This window comes from Acanthopagrus latus, chromosome 8, assembly GCF_904848185.1.
Source record: "Acanthopagrus latus isolate v.2019 chromosome 8, fAcaLat1.1, whole genome shotgun sequence".
Classification (NCBI taxonomy): domain Eukaryota; kingdom Metazoa; phylum Chordata; class Actinopteri; order Spariformes; family Sparidae; genus Acanthopagrus; species Acanthopagrus latus.
In genome coordinates, this window is record NC_051046.1 from 29,771,767 (window position 1) to 29,796,502 (window position 24,736).

A 24,736-nucleotide genomic window follows, 5' to 3' on the forward strand; every position below is an offset into this window, starting at 1 on the left:
GGAAGGTTAGGATGGAAGATAGAGGAGAGAAAAGCAGTTAGAATAATAGTGTGACTGAGAGGTAAAGACAAATATCCTCTAATGTTAAGTCCTCAGATATGTAATGCATATACACTGCCAGGCCAAAAAAAGTCGCCATCTGGCTTTAACTAACCAAATAAGTAAGAGCCTCCTATTGGATAATTATTGCATGGGTAATTATCTTTCAGCATGTAACAAGTTATTTGACTTTGACTGATGCAATGAGTAGCTTCTTACTTCTTAAACAACCATGTCCTAAGACACATTCCGTGGTTGTGGAAAAGATGTTAGTCTGTTTGAGAAGGGTCAAATCATTGGCATGCATCAAGTAGAGAAAAAGTCTAAGGAGATCACAGAAACCACTAAAATTGGGTTAAGAACTGTCCAAAGCATAACTAAAAACCAGAAGGATAGTGGAGAACCATTGTTTTTGAGGAAGAAATGTGGTGTGGAAAAAATCCTGATGATCGTGATCGGCGATCACTTAAATGTTTTGTGAAATCAAATCTTAGAAAACAGTAGAACTCAGGGCTGTGTTTAATAGTGAAAGTAGAGCATTTCCACATGCATAATGTGAATGAAACTCAATGGATTGGGACCGAACAGGTGTGTAGCCTTAAGAAAACCACTGATCAGTGAGGCTAATCGGAAAAAAAGGCTTCAGTTTGCTAGGGAGCATAAAGATTGGACTCTGGAGCAATGGAAGAAGGTCATGTAGTCTGATGAGTCCAGATTTACCCTGTTCCAGAGTGATGCACCCATCATGCCTAGTGTCTACTGTACAAGCCTGTGGGGGCAGTGCTAAGATCTTGGGTTGCTGCAGTTGGTTAGGTCTGGCTTCAGCAACATTATGTGGCCAAAGAATGAGGTCAGCTGACTACCTGAATATACTGAATGACCACATTTTTCCACCAATGGATTTTTTCCTCCCTGATGGCATGGGCATATTCCAAGATGACAATGCCAGGATTTATCGCACTCAAACTGTGAAAGAGTGGTTCAGGGAGCATGAGACATCATTTTCACACATGGGTTGGCTACCACGGTGTCCAGACCTTTACCCCATTGAGAATCTTGGGGATGTGCTGGAGAAGGCTTTGCATTGGACGCAATTAAATCTTGTGACACTGCAGAAGCTTATCGAAACAATGCCACAGCGACTGCGTGCTGTAATCAAAGCCAAAGGTGGTCCAACAAAATATTAGAGTGTATGACCTTTTCTTGGCCAGGCAGTGTATATTAGAGGCAAGACATCAGTGTTTAATTATTTTCACTGATTTATCTGTCTACAGATCATCACAGTATTCTTGCCTCCATGTCCAATATACTTAATGTCTTTTTATAGAATTGAGCTTGTATTTGATGTTTTTTAACATCAAACTGAAACACTGTTTGTGTCCTCTAGGGGACGAGTCAGACTGGAGGAAATGTGAAAGTGTGGCCAGGATCCTGGTGACCTGCCCTCAACAGTCTACCTCAATAGAAAGCTACTACAGAGATGTCTGTCCTCAGGTGTTCTGAACATACCCAAAAAACTTACCAAATGCAACATTTAATTTCTTAACACATTATGTAAATGAACTTAAACTGAAATAAGTTTAAAAGAAGTTAATGCCTGCACATATATTTTATAATTATTTTATATTTATTTATTTTTTTATTAATCTTTTTAAAGATACTTGACCTACTGCACTTTAAAGACAAGTTGACAGCCCAACAGTTTCAGCGTGTGGCCACCAGGGCAGTGCTTTTGATGGTGCAGGAGAGGCCCAGCTTCGCCCAGCAATACCTGCTCACTCCTCTGTTTTCACCGCTGCACCGCTGCACCACTACTTCAGGTTAGTAACATGGTCATCTTACCCATATGATCTGAAGCTGTAAAACATCCTCCAGCCTTTGGAAGATTATAGTATTTATTTATTACAAGCAATAAATTATTAAAGAAAACTGAGTCAGTCTGCAAGTCATTGTTGTTCATTTTGTCTAGCTATCATCACCTTGTCACAAAAGTAGCAGATCTGCAGTTGAGGGATGGTTGTGCTGAACACAGTGGTGCATATGTGTGTTTTCCAGGCAAGGACCATTCCTCAGCTTCTGTGGAGGAATGGGAACTGACACGTTGTCTGGAGGACATGTACAAGGTGAGGACACTGAAAGCGTTCACTAAATACTATAATGCTGCAGCTCAGATGACCGTAGCTCATCCCTTGCTAAGGTCGTAAGATGGATTGAAGAGAATGTATCCATGGTGTCTCAGTTTTTTTGACATGGCTTTACGTATGGATGTAGGTAGGCATGTGACAGCCGGAAAATGTCATGGTAGGATTTTTTCATTTTACAATATTATTATTATCAACATTATCAACCGATTATCAACACAATATGCTTAAAAGACTTAAAATGGCACTCACCTACTATTTTTAGATTAAAGCCTTTTATCGAGTCTCACGTAGGACACACATTGAATCCCTTTAGTGAAGAACAATGATGAAATCTTAAATTACACAGTCATAGTCAAGCTGCATTTCCCTGACCTTCTTTAGTTTGGTATTTACACACATCTGATTTAAATTTATTTTTCTATGGGATACAATGGGCAAGCTGAGCCATGGTGACAGCTTCAGGATTTTGTGATGACTGGTAAGATGCAGGCTCCTCTTGTGGCAATTCAAAATAAATCAGGGAATCAGAATAGGGCTGAATGTTAGCAGGCAAGACAGCTTTTTCTAGTCACTTTTGAGGATAGTCACGATTATCCCAATAATGAAAATTCACAAGGATTAATTTATGCTGAGTGTTTTTATCCCAATCTGTGATACAATCTAATGTCCTGCCATTCCTTGTTCAAGGACCATATTCATGATGACAATACAGAGAAACTATTAGTAAGTTACTTGGGCTGCACAATATGAGGAAAATCTGCGATGAGCGATAACACTGTTAAATATTGCGATGACGGTACAATTTGCAAAAAATAAACAAATATTGAAGTGTGCGTATCAGCTTCATATTAAGCTTTTAGCCAAATTTACCAAATTTCTTGTCTGAAATGGAAAATGTAGGCCTATTTATAACTCTATAACCCTCTGTAGGCCCCTAGGCCTATTTAACATTATTAAGAATAAAAATACATATTTCTACTGCACTTTATGACTAGTGCAATAATTAAATATTTAAGGACTGTCAATATAAATGTGTTATAATTCTGGCAATCAATTTGAAAACCTTACCCTTAAAAGAGAAATTTAGATTAATGCAATTTAATCACATTACCCTTTTTAACTTCTAATCACCCCCCATAACTTCATATCTTCTTGTTTACCTTCCTGAGTCCCTTGACACAAACTGGGAGAATGATAACTGACCAGACATCCCCTGCTCTGCTGAACGGATTTCATTTTAAAATGTTTATGAACTGACCTTTTGATTAAACCAGTTGTTGCACAGTCGCAGTGATTAATGCTCTTTACAATGAAGCATGTGAGCATGTTGCTAACGTTAATGATGCTAGTGGTGTTTTGTCAGTGGGACAGAGCCGACAGTTACTGCACCTTTACTGCACCTTTACATCAGAGAACAAATGGAATAAAAAACCATTCAGCATTACATTGTTGAAGACTGTGACCGATAAGTACTTGATTACTTTGAAACACTGTAACACTGGTCAACCGCTTGGTAGCGAGTCCGAGACGCTCCGTCTCTCTGTCCTGAACCCCCAGGTGAACCTCCCCCCACTGCGGGCCTCTGTAAAACACTAAGCAGAGTCTCCTATGTATGTTCTCTCCATGTTGTCTGACCTCGTCCTGCTGCTCCCGTTGCGGCAGTCCACAGCACGCATGGTGCGTGTAAATAAAATGATTTTTCTTATTTGTCACGTTTCAGGCAGTCTTTTGCAATGTGTGCAAAAGATGTGCAATGTGTTAATCGCACATGTTCATATCGCGATGACGATGAAAATTCGATTTATTGTACAGCCCTATAAAGTACAGAGTGCCATATAGTGATATTAGCTGAAATATGCAAGAATCTTATATATGTTCATTGCACTGTATGGTACAAATGTACAATTACAAATCTGAAATAAATTTGTGTAAATGATATTCACTGAATTCTATAAAAAATAAGTAAGGTGACAATAATTCTGTGGTTATATCACTCTTTTAAATAGAGTAAATTATATTGTTTGTCTAGCATTTAGGGCCGTGGTATAATGATTGAAGTTAGTGCTATTAGGGTCAAGGAGTGAAAAATTCTTGTATTAATATATCAGCTGATATAGCATATTTAGTAGTGAAATATAGTTATAGATTACGTGATGAAGATATGCAACAGAGGCCATAAACTTTAATAGAAAAAGATGCTTAGGGTTTTTTAAGCTCTAGAATTCCAGCAGTGCACTGAAACAGTCACTTTCACTAAGTATTTGATAATATAAACTACCCTATGCATTTTCCTCTGCACTGTGTTCTTTAAGATTAAAAAGGTTTCATGTCTACTGATATCGACAAGACATAAGTAGATCCCAATACATCTGTGCTGAGCCAGTGTTGCTGTTTTTGCTGTCTCTAATCCTTATCCTTAATGGATCCTCACAGTATATTTGTGTCTTTGTTCCTTGTGTCTCTTGTTGCTGGCAGATATGCGTGGTTGGAAACAGTCCATCAGATACTTTCCTCAAAGCTCTAGAACAAGTTCTTCCTATTCTCTTCACACTCTTCTGTTTCACCAAGCAGAATGTCTCCCACCTACGGTAATGTGTTCTCAGTTAATCATTTTGTACAATTTGTAGATTGATTTCAATTTTCAGATAGTCACTCATATCGATTTATTTCAGTACAGTGTGACAATTAAAGTCCAACTGAAATTAAATTGCTTTCATTTGTACTTTGAGAAAACAGTCTGAAATGAAAAGGTAGAAAACTGTTATCTTTGGTTTCATTGTGATGCATGAATTAGACTGAATATTGTTCCATTATCCATCTCTGTAAATAGAGACCTTATTTCAATACCGCCAATCTTATCTTCCTCAAAGCAGTAAAAGTAACATTCACAAACAGTCCCACTGAGCCAGACAGTAGTCAGCTACACAACACCAGAGCCACACACAAACACAGAAGTCAACAGACGTGTAAAATGTATATGAATCATAGTTAATCAGATCTAAAGTAGATGAGCTGTACAGTATGTTTGTGCTTTGTGCTCCACAGCGCCCCCTGTCAGGAGATCTTGCTGTGGTACCTGAGGTGCACAGAAAAGTGTGCAGCGCTGTCAGCACTGTGGCAGCTTTCAGGCCTGCAGGGAGAGAACAACAAGTTGGCTGCAGTCCTCTGCTTTAGTCCTGGCAGTGATGGAGGAGCCAGACCCTTCTCCAGGGAGAGCTGCAGGTGAAAGAGCACTCTCTTTTCTGTGCATTGTGTTGTTCAGATTCTCATGACAAAAACATGATGTGTAAAGGCGGGTACACACTACAGGATTTTTCAAACCTTCACAGATTAGGAGATCACACACTTGATAATAACAAAAGACAGAAGGCACAAGATCGCTCTCTGCTGATCTTCTAGTGTGTGTGTTCTCCGTAGTGCACACCGCACACTAACCAATTCTTCAGCAGGTTCTTCACGCTCAATATTACAAATCTTGCATGGTCAAATGTGGCTTCAGTGTAAACAAACATGGCGGACGAACCGGAAGATGCAGTGGTGGTTGTTGTAGGCCTATTGCTGGCTGAAAAAAACAAAACCAAATCAAAACGACTATGGAAAAAGTCATGGCGATGGCGAGAGTGTGGGCTGTGTGCGTTACAGCGCGAGTTGAAGGTGAGAAAAAATTATCACAAGTATTACAGATAGCTTCGAGAGCAGCACTGTGCACTCTGGCCCCCCGTACTACGAGTCACCATGGCAACAGGTAAATAAAAGGCTGACAGAGAAACCCAGCCTGGCATCTTGATTGGCTGTTGGTCCGGTATACGTGATATCACACGCTGTGCATGCTCGGCTCGCTCACAACACCCCACACACTACAGTATTTCTAGTCGCAAAAATTGCTCTTAACACACCCCACACCACAGGAAAATCAGACACGATGTCCTTCGCAAACATCAGATAATCGGGCTTTGCTGGCTTTGATCGTAAGGGGGAAGTTGGGACAAAAATCGCCCCGATTATCCTGTAGTTTGTACCTGCCTTAATGCAGAAGATCTTTTGAGATATTTTGTGAGGAGAGATACTTACTGATCTCATTCCATCGTTGTTACTTTTTTCCAAGCTGATTGCCTCTTGTCATTTCATCTATCTCTGTCATGTCTCTGTTCTTGTGTCCCAGTAATGAGGATGATGCTCTGTATGAGAAGCTGTCAGAGGAGCAGTGGAGGCTAGAGTGTCTGATGCAGCTGCTAGTTGAACTCAAAGACAGTGACCTGCCGGGAGACTTCTTTCTAGATCTGCTGCAGGTAAGGAGTACACAGACACTTGCACACTTATACTTACACACACACACTTACACTTCGCCAGAGCGATTGATGTAATATAAGCCCAGAGGCAGCCATGCACACTTTTAATTCAAACTAATGCGACTGCCACAGTTGTTAGATTTCATCAACGAGATCAACATTAATCTCCTAAAAACAATTTAACCAGCCAGTCATAAAACTCTAAAAGCGTGCGGATAAGTTACTTGGCTCGTTTTCTCTTCTCGTTATTGCCAGTTAATATAGGCCTATTGCTTTACTCTTTTTATTTTATGTATGCCATTTTTACTGTAGGGCAGGCTAATCCTCAATTTGAAGTGACTAATAAAACCTAGAAGCTAAAAAATGTCCTTTTGTTGGAGAGCTGACATTGATGTACATACAGCAATTCAGTAGCAGTTGTAAATATACCTTTGTATGGTTTATTTTTAATATTTTACCGTTCAAAAGCAAGCTCAATACTGTCCGTCCCATATAAGAAAATGACAGCGGCAGCCTAGTTGGGACCTATTGGGAGCTACAAGAACCATGTGACCGCACTGGCGGCGACATCAAAAGCTGCATCAAAAACAACTCTTAGATGTTTGGCAGTTTTTTGAATTCTTGAATTTTGATCTCATGTTAAAATTATAGTTCATCATTTTGGCATAATTTCTATCCTATAGGGATTATGGCAATGGGCGAATCTGCCAAAATGTCAATGCAAGAATTTTAGTTTTTCAGATGCTCATATTTCATTATTAAAAACTTTGAAATTGTTATTCCAACTTCTTGATTCGATACGTGATTAATACTCTCAAAGTGCACCAGATTAATTCATTTAGATTGCAAATGTTCAGAATTTTTGGGCACACTCCCCAATGCATAAAACATTTTCAGGCACAGGATTTTTTTCCTGCTTCAAGGCCTGCATGGTTACACTCTACACACACACAAGCTCTGTTTTTAATTTGAGGTTGATGGTCCATCACTTCCTCTCCTGCAGCAGCTGACCAGCTGGGCTGCTGCAGAGGATGAAGATATAGAAGATGAACAGCAGTTGGACATCTCGGCCATGACACTCCTTGAGGTGGAGCAGCAGCTGCTGGGTCGAGCTGCAAGGCAGGGCCACAGACTCGCTTTGCTTCAGGTGTTGGCTGTGATGGTCGAGTCTCTACATCATACTATTCTGCTGAGGAAAAGCACACAGGTGAGTGGAGAGATGTGCAACCAACAGGAGGAGCAGAGATGCTAAGCTCTCCAAAACCCAGACTCTTGAGACACTGTGACATGTGTCTGTGTAGTTTTCTGGTTTATTTTTGCAGCAGTCCATCTCCATTCAGTTTGGAACCTTGGAGCAGCTCATAGCTGTCCAATATTGACTTATCACCTCATATCAGAATCAGAAATCCTTTAATGTCCCGGAGACGGTGAAATTTGTTTGTCACAGCAGCAACAGAATATTACAAAAACAGAAATGTATTACAAGAACAGAAACAAAAGCAAAAAAAGCAATAAAATTAAAAAGGGAAGAAACAGACATATATACATGTTCACATGATATAGTGCAAAATTAACAGCAGTTTTTTTTGTTTTGTTTTGTTTTAAAAAAATGTAGATTTTACATACATAATGATGTGGAATAAATATGGGTGTTAAGGAAATTGACCAGATTGTGCAGAAACAGAAGTGACCTTGTGCTGACATACTGCACAGTGCAGGGTACAAGATGAGGTTTATAGGCTACTGGGAGCAGTGCTGATTGTACAGTCTGACAGCAGCAGGAGGGAAGGACCTGCGATACCTCTCCTTCACACACTTAGGGAGCGGTATCGTGGTATACATATTCTGATGTACATATACACAAGATATGCATGTAAACACATTTTTTGCAATAATCTATCCAATCAAGATACTGAAAGGTTGTGACAAAGATACACATACGCATTCCATGCCAACTCTCCTGGGGCCGCCCAGTTCATGTCAGGGATTTTCTTGAAAAAAAAAAAAAAAAAGATCATGTTGACACCACTATTAAATTCATGCCAGACTGCAGAATCCTATAGCTTTACTCCAAATACTTTTTAAGTTATGAATTTTTGAAGTTTGGTCGTCTGAGCTACAGTTCAGTGTTTTTGTGATTCCTTGTATTTGTAAATTCATTTTAATTTTAATGTTAATGTTGATGCATTATTACAGTAATCAAACTAATTAACAGTAATTATTTTTATTTGTCTGAGAAAGAATGATCTGTCACTTTCAAAAATTCTTATCTCCACTAGTTTTAACTTTCTCTTGGTTCTGTGTAGGATTAATAAAGTTTTGTCACATCTGGAAGTTAATTGATCCTGCATAAAAAACACTTGACTGTTGCAGATGTTAAGTATAGCTTCAGAGCTGAAAACCTAACTTTTTTGATATCCTGAGTGTAGATTTTCTGATGAAGGATTATTTTAGCATGTCAAAGTTTTGACATTCATTGTGTATTTAAAATAAGTTCAAAGATGTTATATTTATCGCTGCAACTAACGATTATTTTTTTTAATCGATTATTCTAGCGATTATTTCTTTGATAAATCTAACTATTATTATTATTACTAGTGCAGTGCCCATAGGAAATATGTATTCCTATAGAAAAGTGGGAGATTAAGTAGCTATTTCATGGATGGTCAAATGAGGTGTGTTTGAAGGTGGGACTTCAGGGATATTTAGGTTTGTTGAGAAATCTGATATTCCAGGGTATAATTGGCCGTTTTTGACTATTTTTGATTTTGCCATTATATTTCACCTTAAAAACTATTTACTTGGTGTCATTATTTTCAGCACAACCTCACATGTGTGACTGTACTAGGGCCCTATAAAATTTGTTTTATTTGTTCCCAAATTCCGTTTTATTTTTTCCCAAATTCCGTTTTTTTTCCGTTTTAATTTTTGGGAATTCCGTTTTTTCCGTTTTAATTTCTGGGAATCACGATTTTTTTACCTTTTACTCTTATTATACTACCAAAAACAGTGTGTTTTTAATGTAAATGACTAAAATGTACACAAATTAAATAGAAATTGCCTTACAGTAATTTGAACAAACATATTTCCTTAATACTGTACCATACAGTACAGTAAAGTGTATCAAAAACATCATTATGGGTTTCATTGAATTAAAACATGGTCAGCTCTCTGGCAGATCCAGAAAATGTTTGCAAACCAAAATTGTTCTGAAAATTTAAATTGTAAATATTTTAAAGAATTAGCAAATATGACAAAAAAATGAGAAATTATACTTGCGATGTTTTGTCAATAACATACTAACCAGCTAGCAGTGAAAACACCAACCCTACCCCTGTCCTCTGGTTTCCTAGCCCAGGCAGAGTCAGCTAAGAGGGCTGTGGCTAACAGGGCTAGCTAGCTAACAGCAGCAACTATTAGCAGCAGTTAACAGTCACTCTGGTATCAAATGCCGATAATATGAATCGGACAGGTGGCTAACTCTGAAGCATTACACCTTTAATTATAATTGCTTCTTTGCAAAACAACAGTTCACCTGACACATACAAGTCGTTCGAGAACTGCTCGGTTCTGTACTGAGGGGTAAATGTCAAGTTTGTCAGTTTTTTTGCTGCCAAAGACGGAGCCGTGGGCAGCCGCTTCGTCATGCTTACATTGTATTGACCATAGACATAATATACGGGGAGCTCAGTCTGTGGGGAGGGGGGCGGCTATAGACATAATATACGTAGACGCCTCATAGACTGACGCTACCTATTGGAGCTAACGTATCAGCGCGAGCGCCATCTTGGATGGGTCTCCAATGCGCCCCCCCCCCCTGCGTTTGTTTCTACTGAGGAAGGTGTATCCCCAACTACAATAATCAACCTCCCGAATATCTTTTTTTTTTTTTTTTTTTTTTTTTTTTTTGGGCCTTTTCTGGCTCTATTGACAGGATAGCTGAAGAGTGTGACAGGAAACAGGGTAAGAGTGACATGCAGCAAAGGGACCCGGGTCGGGAGTCGTACCCATAGATATAATATACGAAGACGCCTCATAGACTGACGTATTATTATTGCTCCTATCCTATTGCTGTGTGCATAAGCACCTTTCAGGGCTTCGATTTTGTGCTTTTGTGCCTCTGTCTTCTGAGGGAACGCAACCTTGAAATTAGCATGCTTCGTTTCGTGGTGCTGTCTATTGTACTCTTTGCATGCAGAGAGAGACACCCTCGTACAGATCAGGCATGTGGGCTTTGCATTAATAAAACTGGGGAGGATGAAGGCATAGTTGTCTGTCCATTCATCATGAAAGATCCTGTTTTCAAGATTCAAGATTCAAGAGTTTTTATTATCATTGGACATTCACATGTCAATCAATGAAATTGTCTTTGCAACCCCCGTGCATAAGGTAATAAAATAGTAAAAATATAGAAGAGCATGCAATAAAAATAGAAATATTTATAAATATAATAAGAAAAGAGGAAGAGAGTATGTACATCAGAACTGTAGTATGTACATAAGAACTGTAGTATATACATATGTTATGTATACGATTGGTGCGGTTGGGTGGTAATATATACATTAACAGTAAGGTACCGTTAATTAGTCCGTTGGACATAAAAAAAAGTGCAGTGTGCGTTCAGCAGCTTAGTCTATTGTCCTGCAGTGCAGGGGGTGATAGCTTTGACAGCTCTTGGAAAGAAGCTGTCCCTCAGTCTGTTGGTGGTGGTGCGGATATTCCTGTACCGCTTTCCTGATGGAAGCGGTACGAACAGTCTGTGGCCCGGGTGGCTGGGGTCCGTGGCGATGGCTCTTGCTCTCCTCTTGACTCGGTCTCCGTATATAGAGTCCAAGTCAGGGAGGGGGCAGCCCACGATGCCCTGTGCAGTTTTAACCACCCGTGCCAGTTGTTTCCTCTCCTGTGCCGTGCAGCTGCCATACCACACGGTCACACTGAGGCAGAGGATGCTTTCTATTGTCGCTCTGTAGAAGTTCACGAGCAGACGAGAGGAGAGTCCAGCCCGTTTCAGTTTCCTGAGGAAGAAGAGCCTTTGTTGAGCCTTCTTCACCAGGCGGCAGGTGTTCAGGGACCAGGAGAGATCAGATGTGATGTGGAGGCCCAGGAACTTGATGTTGTCCACACGCTCCACCACTTCTCCGTCCATGAGGAGGGGGGCGTGCTCAGTCTTCCTGGACCTCCTGAAGTCCACGATGACCTCCTTGGTCTTTCCTGTGTTCAGCACCAAGTTGTTGGCTGAACACCACTGTGTGAGCTGGTGTACCTCCTCTCTGTAGTGGGTCTCGTTGTTCTCTGAGATGAGGCCCACTACTGTAGTGTCGTCCGCGAACTTCACAACTGTGTTGGTGGGATGGATGGCAGCACAGTCTTGAGTGAACAGGGTGAAGAGGACTGGGCTGAGCACACACCCCTGTGGCGTGCCCGTGCTGAGGACCATAGGGGAGGATGTTTTGTTCCCTATTCTCACCACCTGAGGCCTGTTGGTGAGAAAGTCTCTGATCCATTGGCACAGTGACGCGGGCAGACCCACCGCGTGTAGCTTCAGCACCAGCTTGTCTGGGATGACGGTGTTGAAAGCTGAGCTGAAGTCTACAAACAGCATCCTGGCATAGGTGTCGGGCTGCTGCAGGTGGGTCAGGGCAGTGTGCAGGGTGATGGAGACAGCATCCTCTGTGGACCGATTCCCTCTGTAGGCGAACTGAAGGTTGTCCAGGTCCGAGGGGATGAGGCCTCTGATGTGCCTGAGAAGAATCCGCTCAAAGCACTTCATGATTACAGGGGTCAGAGCAACAGGCCTGTAATCATTCAGGCAGGTGGGGGATGTCTTCTTCGGTACCGGTATGATGGTGGAGGACTTGAGGCACTCAGGAACCATGGACAGCTGCAGGGACAGGTTGAAGATGTCCAGGAACACTCCTGCCAGCTGGTCAGCACAAGTTCTCAGAGTCCGGCCTGACACCTTGTCCGGTCCTGCAGCTTTGCGGGTGTTGATCCTCTTCAGGGTGGATGTCACCTGGTGCTGCTGCAGGACGAGGGGCTGGTGCTGCTCCTCCAGCCGGGGTAGGTGTGTAGCTTCTCTGCTGCCTGGTGTATCGAAGCGAGCAAAGAAGCTGTTTAAGGTGTCAGGCAGGGTAGAGTCGTGGCTGGTGAGCTGAGTGTTGGGCTTGTAGTCCGTAATGGTCCTGATGCCTCTCCACATGCTTCGGGGGTTGTTGGTGTTGAAGTGATCTTCAACTTTGTCCTTATACCGGAGCTTGGCCTGTTTGATTCCTTTCTTCAGCTCTGCTCGGGCCCTGCTGTAAGCCAGTCTGTCTCCAGATCTGTAGGCAGTATCGTGGGCTTTTAGCAGGGACCTCACTGTGCTGTCCAGCCATGGTTTCTGGTTAGGAAACACGGTGATGGTCTTGGAGGACAGCGTCAGTGCAGAACTGAACATAGGCCAGTACAGATGATGTATACTCCTCCAGGTCTGCCTCTTCGCTGAACACAGACCAGTCTGTGTGCTCAAAGCAGTCCTGGAGTGCAGAGGAGGCCTCCTCAGTCCAAACCTGTACGGTCCTGGTGGTCGGCTTTGTTCTGCAGGCCAGAGGCTTGTAGGCCGGTATAAGCTCCACTGGCCTACAAGCCTCTGGCCTGCAGAACAAAGCCTCTGTTAACTTTCCTCTTGATATTTTTTGATAGTGCCATTTTTTGACAGCTAACAGCAACCAGTGGAAATATTTGTTTTTTTTCTTTTTCACAGGCATATAATTAATAGCGCCCCCTAATGGTCAGTCCACAAATTTAACCTATCAGCCCGCTTGAATATCTCAGTGCATCTTCTCTGTCATTTCAAGTGCTCCTATCATTTTCATTATCACCCCTCCTTCCCTATTAATTCATTTAATTAGCCATTGTTTTGGTTATGGCCCGCCATGTAAAGGCTTGGAAAATATCTGGCCCGAGGCCAAACTTAATTGCCAACCCCTGATGTATATCATGGCAGTGTTCAGTTCAAATGATTTCTCCAGGTCTCATTTTTCTTTGATGGAATGAGTGGAACACAAACTACTTTTTCTCAAAAAAATTCATGAAGTGTGGTTCAAATATAAATTTATTTTGGGTGTTCTGAAAGTGTGACCAAGCCTGCTGGGCCAAAAATATACAAACAGCAACTTGAGCTGATCTGATATGGTGACTTTTCTGGGCCCATTTTAATAGGGGTTGTTTGAAACACCCATTAGACTCAGCCACAAAAACTACAATGGGAAATGCTAAAGAGCTCAGCATGGATTTTTTTAAAAAAGCACATCATTGATTTGGACAAGTCAGGAAAATCACTTAGAGCCAGTTCAAAGCAGTTATAGGTCAAGATCTACTGTGCAAACAATTGTATAAAGTGCATGGTACAGGGTGTCACTGCCACAATCAAGAAGAAAAACAGAAACTATTGCTGAGAGAACCAAAAACCACCAAAAAGCAAGTCTGCAATGAATTAGAAGCTGCTGGAAGACAAGGAATATACCATGACCTGGATGACTGATCATGTTTACCCTCATCAACAAGTAGTATGTTTTATGAGAGTTGCAGAAATCATTGAAACTCAAGAATGCCATGATGTGCATGTTCTTTCCAAGTGTATGTTAACTTTTGACACCCAGCAAATTACCCAAAACTCCTTCTGTGGCAGCTCCCACTGAATTAAGTTTCTAAAGGACACTGTATCATGAAGAGACACAAACAGGCTCACAAGGTGAAGATGTTACTAGCAAATGTTGACTATAAATAAATGAAAACTGTTAATACACTGCAGCGGACCTTGCTTGCTCCATGTAGTACAACTGGCAAGGATATGACAGACTCCTGAGTCCTGAATTTGTGTTGTGCGGTTGTTTTGTTTTAAGGATTATATTTAATGAGACAGATGATGTAGGCCAAACTGCACTTATTTGTTGAAACTGCTTTGTCCCAAAGGTTTATCATCCTACTGGCTTTGGTGTTAGCCCACCCCTGTGGGATTGCATCTATTCTTGTCCAGCATATTATAAAGTCACTCTGTGTTCCTTTGGGAGTTCCTATAATGGAACTCCCACAAGTAATGGATGACAAAAAATTTCTCTACAGATTAAGAAAGCACTTTGATAAACTTACTAATGTTTTATTTTTAGATGTGTCACTTTGGATGTGTTCATAAGGACCGAATTTTCTAAGAGAATTTCCCAAAATGATTTGTTTACATGACTCAGTTTGTCCTTTTTCCAGGTGGTGGACTTCATGGTGACCCTGCTTCAGAGGGCCTGTGTGGGTCTGGATCAGGCAACTGGGCCAAGTCTTGGGAACCCAGTAGAGAATCAGGCACTGAGCATGGGGATGGGCCTAGTGGCCACTATGCTGTCTGGACCTCAGGTACCCAAACTTGTACTCTCAACACATCATTAGACAATGGACAAATGCACTCAAAAGCACTCATCTTTTATAGCCCAATTTAATTTAATTGTACACTGTCCCCTGTCCCCTTAATACTCTTTACCTCTACCGTCACTTTATATTTTTAATATCACTTTATATTTTTATACAGTTGTTCAAAACATTTTTATAACATTTTCTTATTCCATATTTTTATTTCTACTGTTTTTTTTGATATTGCATGTATGTTCAATGTATGTTCAATGTTTGTTATTGCTACTGGATGCTTGAATTTCCTCCGGGATCAATAAAGTATCTATCTATCTATCTATCTATCTATCTATTATCATGCAGTATGCTAACTAAGTCAATTTTTCTGAGCGCTGAAGCGATAGGTAGGTAGGTAGGTAGGTAGGTAGGTAGATAGATAGATAGATAGATAGATAGATAGATAGATAGATAGATGAGAAGATGGTAAGCACATTACAGCTCTCTTCTAATCACCTTCTTCCCTTTTTTGGGGCAGTAGTAACTCAGTCTGTTGGGACTTGACTTTGGAACTGGAGGGTGGTCAGTTATAGTGCAGACAGATCAGAGTACACTGCAATGCTGGGGTGCTCTTGAGCAAGGCACCAAACCCCTGACTGCTCTGGGGGTACATCTATGGATCCTGTTTGCCCGTGTCTTTATTTCATGCATTGTGAAATGCAGTGAATTGAGGATTAATAAAGTAATTATTTTTCTTCTTCTCCTGATATATAGCTGAGTGCAGAGGACTACTCTTCTATGTCGAGGCTTCTCCTACCACTAGAGAAACTGTCTCAGATGCACTCTGAGGTAGTCATCCAGGAGCTGGCGTCCAGTCTCAGAGCTGTCATTGCTACTCACAGTGCTTACCGGCCTGAAGACCTCAGCACCGCTGCTCCCCCCTCCAGAAACTCTCCTGTTGGGAAAAAGCAAAATATGCAAACTGAAGCAGACAACTCACAGAGCAGTCCTCATTCACCTCCCCAGGACAGCACTTCACAGACCAACACCCAAACCGGACAGCCAGTGTCCTCTCAAAAGTCTGCAATTGGAGTAAGTCAAAATGATGGAGGGATGAACTCTGGAACCAGTGACCCTTGCCCCCCCACCAAGGCCTTTTCTGATTTGCTGTTGGAGTGTTGTGACCAAGACATCCCAACCAGAGCGGTCGCCCTGAGAATCTTGACCCAGATGGTGAAAAATGGAAATCCAGAGGCAGTAAAGGCCCAGGAAGAAGTTCTCCAGGTGGGTTGCTTGGTTTTGTGTTTTGGTCAGTTCTGATACAGACCAAAACACAAACTCATTATTTTTCTGGGAAGTGGTGACCTTTTTAAAATAAAAAAATAAAAATAAGGGGTGGACAGGGTGATATTACTGTTTTTTCCTTAACGTCTAAGCTCAGACTAATTCTTCTACCTTAAAAAACATGCCAAGGTACAAGGTAATTTATTCATTATTACACAACACAGGGTTGCATAATGAAATGAGAGTTTGTCAACTCCTTCATGCAACACAAAGTACGGAATTTATATACAGTAATTTATATACAAATATACATAAACTTATAGTGCACTTTTAAATCTTCAGGCTGTATGTAAATAACAGCAATATGATGGTGACGACACAACATGGTCTATACGCTCACATCAACACAGAGTCTCAAAGTCCGCTGCTCTTTATCAAAAACCCCTGCTTTCTTCTCCAATGTGATGACAAGCATAAAAAAAGGAACAAATGATGGTTAATAAACAAAGATCTAGTGTGTATAGGAGCTACCGGCTGCTGCATCTTCATTAGCTACTGTTGACACAGTTAAACAGTTAAAAAGAACAGAAGCATTAAAGCAATGTCATGTCCACTGTGATGCAGTTTTGTTTTTAGCCCTTTTTTTGCGTTTATTGAATAGTGGCAGGCAAAGAGGCTGACAGGAAATGGGGCGTACAGAGGGGTATGAATCGGTGTCAGATTGGACTCAGACAATTAATTGCATTATTTCATTGTTTCCTGCAGCTTGTGATTTTAAATGCAGGACAGTTTTTGGTCTGCATGCTTCAATGAGCTGGGTCAAGATTCAGTATTACCTTCATCACTCAGCCATGGTGGGTGTTGCCTTGTTGAAGCCTATGTTGGCTCAACCACATCTAGCTACAATGTGCTGATGTTGCCTGCACTGTATGTGTGGATCAGTAAGGTGTAGATGGTGGTTTTATTAGTGTCTCCTGGGACATTATGGGCAAACATTTATACTAACATAGGTGGTTGCACCTCATCCCCAGAGAGCCAGTGTGGATAATGGGTTACTCTAGGGCTGTGGTTCTCAACTGGTGGGGCCCGCCCCCCTGGGGGGGTGCGGTCACTCTCGCAGGGGGGCACAAGTAGGCTACAGGATGGGAGTCAAAAAGAAATCTGAAAGAAAAAAAAAGAAATTCACAAAAATTCCCCCCATGTTGAAGTGTGCAAGTGGTTGGACTCCTATAACACACAAACAAATCATCCTCCTGGTGACTTTTTTTATCAAAAGCGACTAGCGACAAATCTAGTGACTTTTGCTGGTGTTATTGGAGACTTTTGTGGTGTTAGGAGACTCTGACTTGAAAGCATGTATCACTCTGCAGTCACTGTGCTCAATGAGCAGCGGGTGCTGCCGTGAGTCTCTCCCCGTCCAAAAGCACTCGCAGTTGGTCAGTCTCTCAGTAGCCTCGTGCAGCAGTCCCAGTCCTGCAGTCAGAGCAGAGAGGAGACACACACCACTCCGCGTCCAGGCTGCAAATGAATCGTGGATGTGCATGGCCGCCGCCGTTCCCGCCCTGGCTTACAGAGCAAATGTAAATGTAAATGTACCGTATATTACCAAATAATAGCCGACTTTCAATTAACTGCAGGGTCCCCATTAAACTCTGGGTGCAGGTGTATATTTTGATAAATAACCGCCGGTTTCAAATAAATGCTGAGTCTAATTTATTATTATTTTTTTTAATCAAGGAAGAAGATGTGACCACTGTCACTGCACGTTTTCCTTCGCCTTTCCCCTGTATTGTTCTTGCTTTCTGTCAGGCAGTATCACACTGATGATCGCCTTGAAATTCATACTTTCTGTCGTAAGATATGCAGAGGAAAACTCGGGAGAAGCAGCCACTAGATGTTTCTCTGTCGACCAGAAGAGGGTGAGAGATGAAAAATCAAACTGAGTTTCAGCGTCTGTCCGAGCAGGACAGCAACAGGGCCAGGATGCCTGGTGGAGGAAGGAACATGCGGGGATGAGTTATCAGCAAACAGGCACGCCAAAAGAGAGCGTCCCACAAAATGATCAGGGCGATGGAGAAACAAATGTCCGCCACTGGGAGTGACAGCAGAGATGTGGAGTTTCCCGCGAGTGCTGGTTGAATGAATCTTTTCTTCTGCCGCAACAACTTCACTTGGAGAAGACAAATATTGCCCAGAAGGATGCCAGAGAATTCACCAAGAAGCTGGCGAAGTTTGTGACATTTTCATCCCGGATTTTTGTGAGGAAGGAATTAAACGCCTAATCCCAACTGGGCTCCAACTGCAATGAACCAGCTTTGGGGACTTGTTTAGGTGGTATCGGCTAGAAAGGGTTTAGTTATTATTCTCTGTAATCAAAAGCCCCATAATGTTTAGATATGTCACAATAGATGCTCCCTTTAATGATTTTTCTCCATGTTGTGTCAGTGTTGGGTTGAGTTCTCCAATATTGTAATGGCCACCTCTCATATATTATACCCATCGCCCTCCTTACTTAACCTGACACTGGGCCCATTCTGTCCAGCTTGTCTGAGAAACACTTCCAAACGTCTCCTTCATCCTATCAAAACCTTCATCTTCAATTACCAGGGGGTAATGTTTGGACTATTGCCTTTGATGCTTAGTTGCTTTGTTGTAATGTCCCTGTGTTGATTCTCTTTGGTTTTACTTGCAAGATTCATATTGATGTTTATGTTTGTCACAAAGAAATTGTCGAATATTCCCAGTAAGGGGCTTCTATCTTGGTTGTCAATCATGCCAATGCTGTCCTTTTCAGCTCCTCTTGGAAAACTTGGGGCATGAAGATTCATTTGTCTACCTGTCAGCCATTCAAGGTAACACTAATGGTAGTGCTTGGCAAAATGTGATGATAGCATTGATTCTTAAGATCACTGATTTACAGTTAACCTAATATTAACTGCCTAGCCAAAATACTTGTCAGTGACTTTTGGCTGATGGAAGTATAAACTGTCCTCAGGTCTGGCTACATTGGCTGATTCCTACCCAGAGAAAATCCTGGAAAAACTCATAAAAGAGTTTCAACATGGTCCCTCCTTCCCTAAATCCAACAAGGAGCACTCCCTGGAGGCCCGGCTCAAGGTCGGAGAAGTTCTGATGAGGACGAGCAGAGCTATGGGTGAGCATCATTTGCAGTTGGGTCACATAAATGTTTAGTCCACTTCATATGTATTGGACTCACATTTACATTTAGGGCATTTAGCAGATGCTTTTGTCCAATGCGACTTACAGAAATGTATACATTCATACACCGGTGTCGGTTGCTGCCACGCAAGCTGCCGACCAGCACATCAGGAGCAGTTTGGGGTTCAGTGTTTTGCCCAAGGTCACTTCAACATGCAGACCAGGGTAATCGAACCAGCAGCCTCCTGATAACAAGACACTGCTCTACCCCTGAACCACAGCGCCCCCACTCTACATGACTGTGGAGAGACAGCAAATCTGGATTTGTCCAAATATAAATAAAAAATAAGATGCTTGTTTGCTTAATCAGTAATGGCCATTTACTGCAATGCGTTCCACCTACCAGAGACCATACGCTGCCATTTTAGCCTGTGTTGGTCCAGCGCACAAAGCTTCTCACTCAGCATAGAGCATTTTTTCTGGCTCCACTTTCTTTACATGCAGGGTATATTTTTTGCTCGAGCAGCTTATGTCTCTGAAGCATGAAATTCACTTGTCAGAGTATGTAAATGCTTTCATTTATGTTGCATTACATTTTTTTCTGACTTTGTCCACTCACTCACAGAAGAACATTGTATTCAATGTTTATATTTGTGTATTAAGAGAGATGGAGAAAGGCGAGCCCAAACCTTCCTCTTCTTCCTCTGAAGAGTAACAAACTGATAGCAGTAGCAAATCCTTGTGTGGGGTACCGTTTGATGTCCTGAATGTGGGCTGTTTCTGAGTTATTCACACCACAGTAGACAAGTAGCAAGTGCTTGCACCAGTGCGAGGTGCAAAGGAGGGGTGTAGCATGGGAGAACTTGGGCAGGTTGGAGACCTTGCCAATACTGCAGTCTGAATGAGCTACAGACCTCAGATGGGACAGGCACACCAGCCAGGAGTGAGAGAGAGATGACAAGGACCTGGACAAAAATCTGTGTCACCTTGTGGGTAGAGGTGTCTTTTTTACTCCCCAAATCCAATACCTGCAGTAACTTGCATATTCTCAGTACCAGTGCTTAACAAAATATGTATCTCATTATTTTTAACAGCTGTATACTACTAACCTACTATGGATATGAATAATTACTAGTGATTTAAGTAAAGCATTAACAAAATTGGAATGTGTTCAGTGACCAAACTATAAAATGTACAGAAACCACAAACAACGACTTTATGGTCAAACATTATTTTACTGATTTAAAGACATGACAACAACAAAACACAAACTAGACTTAACTAGACTTAGAGTAAACGAAAAGAAACCAGAAAATATGGCTTTGGACGTCTCTGAGCCTGCACTTTTTGAACTTGAACTTCAACAATATTATTCGTTGGGGTCCAGCAATTCTCTCAGAAAATTAGAATTAGAGTAACAGAGAATTAGAATTAGCACTCTGTTGTCCAAGGATGGTTCACACATACACACACACATAGGTCAAGCAGATCTTACTACCACCAGCCAGTCAGCTGGTTGTCTTCTCTCCATGTAGGCTGCTGGCTGTCCTCCTGTAGTAAGCAGTTGGCTCTGTTCTTTGCATGTGTGCCTGTGTAACAGTGTCACCCACACACAGCTTGTTAAACAGAAGATGCCAGCACTGTGTCAAGATGTGGATTTAAATGGCTGTATACATTTTTAAGCACCTTGCCTCATATCTGGGCTGCTGTCAGAAATTTCCTTTTCCCTCCCCAACAAGAGCAACCCACCCTACCCCAACTTACACACACACACACACACACACACACACACACACACTAGGGTTGGTATGTAATATGGTATCCAGGGGTAAGTGTTTGAAAATGTAGCTGAACATTGTATGCAGCATGTTTAAAATGAATGCCTTTTGTGTTTGTCCAGCAGCACGACTGTTTGTTGAGATGTCAAGAAGATGCTATAACAGTGATGACAGAACTTTTTCGGAATAATGCACTTTGCTAAACCAAGAACCTGTCAAAAAAGACTGTTTAGAAGTGATCATACTTGCGCATCATGTCACAGCCTCGTCACAGAATGGAGAATTTCTGGCTTGTCTGCTTAGCGGCAGTGAGGGCATATGACATGTAGTTGCCCCAGTAAACACACATCCCCCTGCGACTGTTGCATTCCATCCTGAGCAGCCAGTCTTCTTTGGTTATATTTCTCCCCCTGAGCCATTTTTCCCTGCCTCTGGGTTAAGGGGCTCTGGGTTTTTGCCAAAACTGAGTCACTCTAGCTTGATGCATATGGAGGGCAGTGTCAGCTAGGGTGCCACAGAGCTGACATCATATTTATTCAATCTGATAAAATAAATACTTTGAATGCATCTTATACATGTCACCTGGCTGCCTGTTCTTCCTCCCCTCTCCTTTTCCTCCAGGGGAACTTGCACCTCGTTTTGGCCGGCCTTTGGTTGCCATCCTCTTGCAAGGAACCAGGGACTCAGACCAAAGCGTCAGGGCCAGCAGTCTGTCCAACCTGGGGGAGCTCTGTCAGAGACTGGACTATGCTGTAGGACCACTGGCTCAAGAAGTGAGGTTTTGCATGAACCTTCCATGCTGGTGCAGTCATCAGAGGCTCAAATAAAAGCCATGAACATGCAGCAATGTCAGCTTGAGGAACAGGGATGTTTATTCACAAACCTGCTCACTTTTACATTTTTCTCCCCAAACATTTGTGTGTGTTTCAGTCCAATCCAGTGTAGATTTGGCATTGACATCAGCAGTGTAGGCAGCTGATCTGTGTTTATGTGACAAATACAGTTGTGTTCAAAATAATAGCAGTCCAACATATCAGGGATCATGGATCAGTTTGAATACATCGAAAGACCATCAAAAGAGAGGTCATGTTGCCTTATACTGAAGAGGAAATGCCCTTGAAATGGGTGTTTCAACAAGACAGCAACCCCAAACACATAAGTAAGCAAGCTGCATCTTGGTTCCAGACCAAGATTAACATTATGGAGTTGCCAGCACAATCCCCAGACTTTAATCATAGATAACCTGGTGACATAAGAAATGCTGTTTATGCGGCAAAACCAAGAAATGCAGAGTAATTGTGGAATGTAGTCCAATCATCCTGGGCTGGAATACCTGAATGCCTGAAGCTGGTTGATGACATGCAACACATATGTGAAGCAGTTCTCAAAAACAGTGGTTATGCAACTTATTATTAGTTCAGTAACTCACAGGAAAGCTAAATCTTCAAGCATTTTGCAGTTTATGCAGTAAATGTCACACTGCTATTATTTTGAACACAACTGTATGTCATGTTGAATCCAGAACGCCTTCAGATTGTGTTGTATTACCTACAGAAGATCACTAGCTGTTTCCTTTTTAACTATGTCCTCATATTTATACCATTGTAAATTAATGTAAAAATGAATGATTCTGCTTGTGTGTGTGTGTGTGCAGCTTAGCTCCTGTCTGACTGCTCTGATAAAGACAGAGAAAGAGGCAGAGGTGAGGAGAGCTGCTGTCCATGTTATCACCCTGCTGCTCCGAGGCCTCAGCAACAGAACTACACAGGTACACACATGCACTCACAACTCAGTATGCATGAAATGTACTCAATGGCCAGTGGCCTCATTGATAAAACTGAGCGTAGGTGGCGTAAGGATGAAACACAGAAGGTGCTTACGGACAAAAATATTCTGATTCATAACAGAGTGTGTACGCACATCCTATGCCAGTTACCCATTTATAAATCCAAATGAACTAGAAATGTGGCACAGCTTTTGCAGCATCATGTAATGCCAGGGGTGATTGCAAAAAAAAAATCCTGAGCCTGAACTTTTTTCCATGCCGACGGGTTGTATGGGAGGGGGGAGGGGGTTTTCAATCTCAAAGTACATCTATGGGCAAAGCTACGAGTTTTCTTGCTCTTGAAATAATGCCAGAGCTATGGTATCGTCAAGGGGGGGTCCAGGGGTATGTTCCCCTGGGATACATTTTTGAAAAATAGCCCCTTAAATGATAGATTCTGGTGAATTTTGTGGAAATAAATAGACATGAGATAAACAAACCCAGTGTGAGCCAATATTACAGTAGCACCAGCTCCCAAAGGGCCTTCTATCACTACCCACCTCTTCTATTAGTGCTGGGTATTGTTAACAAGCTCACAATTTGTTTTGATTTTGATTCTTCAGGTCGCAATGCGATTCAATATCGATTCGATTCAATATTGATTTAAATGCTTCAATATCAATTTGATTCAACATTGATTTAAATGCTTCAATATCGATTCAGTAATAAGTAGAAATTAACAAATCTATTAGAGTACCTGTTGATAATTTTTACATTCAAAAAAGTAATCTTAAATTATAAGTTCTAGTTTGAAGTGAAATATAAACAAAGGTACACGATGTGTTTAGTGCAACCGTAGTTGCAACCATAAGTGGGCAACCATAATAGCTGAGAAAGTGCCATTGTTTCTGGGACTGCATGGTACATTTTTGTCTGATGTAAACCTGGACAGCAAGACTCGAGGGGGTAAAACGTTGACATTGAACCCCCCTCTCTCCCCGGAGGAGAGTGTACCTGCGGGCGCACAGTGCAGCGACCAGGGTGAGACCGGCTGCGCTGGGAGTGTACAGTCTCTGAAACAGCGGTGCGTCAGACATCGGCTACTCGCCTCTGCAGCTCCGACAGTGTTTCCGTGGTGCATCACCCTCCGACCCTAGAGTGAGGTCGTGGGTGAGGCGGTTCCAGCTGCTGGAGGCAGGGACTGAGAGGTGTCTGGTGAGGGACAACAGGTGGTCAGGGGCCGCTGCTTGCCTGAATCGATTCAGAGGATTTTCTGAATCGATACTGTATTGGGAAAAAATATATTGCAATGCACTGATGAATCGATATATTTTTAACCACCTCTATCGTCTATCCAAGCCCAGTGCCATTTTTTCTTAATGCCTTTGTCAGCATCTTTAGTGTCTCCCCCTGGCTTCATGAATTTGCAGTCCATCCTTACACTACAGTGCGTGTTGCCAATATGGAAAACCCAGATTCAACAGCACATGGAGCGACTGCTCTCTGGATCAATCTGTTTGGCCACCGTATTTCTGATTGGCTAGTAGACCTAATGTTAGTGTGACTGAGTGAAAGTTGCACGTCTGTTAGATCCATAGAACTGTATATTAGATCTCTGGGCAAACCCGATTTCTTTTCGCAGTCATGCTGGTACGCCGGAGATCCGGCACAGCACCGGAATGCAACCAGCCCTGTAATGCCCATAGTTGCCTATAAATAGTCATGAAGATGATCATGGAAAACACAAAGAGAAGGGGTAAAAAAAGGAATTGTTAAATCAAAGGTCCCGCTGTGAAGGGTTAGTCAAAAAAAGATGTGTTGTTTGGTAGATACAGTGTGGCCAAAACTCTTATGAACATCCATCATACAGACCAAAGTGTTGTTTCAAAAGTGTAACCTCCATCT

The 24,736-nt window shown here is 42.0% G+C and overlaps 1 protein-coding gene across 3 annotated transcripts in view; it reads left to right on the forward strand.

The window, feature by feature from the left end:
- tango6 (transport and golgi organization 6 homolog (Drosophila)) overlaps positions 1-24,736 on the forward strand; it is a 35,133-nt gene that overhangs the window by 8,433 nt on the left and 1,964 nt on the right. For 2 of the 3 annotated variants that reach the window (XM_037106122.1, XM_037106119.1), the window contains 13 exons: positions 1,427-1,533; positions 1,697-1,859; positions 2,095-2,162; positions 4,659-4,771; positions 5,229-5,405; positions 6,346-6,472; positions 7,476-7,679; positions 14,714-14,857; positions 15,620-16,129; positions 18,924-18,981; positions 19,125-19,283; positions 21,688-21,839; positions 22,721-22,834. In XM_037106122.1, coding sequence (XP_036962017.1) covers positions 1,427-1,533; positions 1,697-1,859; positions 2,095-2,162; positions 4,659-4,771; positions 5,229-5,405; positions 6,346-6,472; positions 7,476-7,679; positions 14,714-14,857; positions 15,620-16,129; positions 18,924-18,981; positions 19,125-19,283; positions 21,688-21,839; positions 22,721-22,834 — 2,096 coding nt within the window. The remainder of the gene's footprint in view (positions 1-1,426; positions 1,534-1,696; positions 1,860-2,094; positions 2,163-4,658; positions 4,772-5,228; positions 5,406-6,345; positions 6,473-7,475; positions 7,680-14,713; positions 14,858-15,619; positions 16,130-18,923; positions 18,982-19,124; positions 19,284-21,687; positions 21,840-22,720; positions 22,835-24,736) is intronic. The other variant, XM_037106120.1, reaches the window with a different exon arrangement.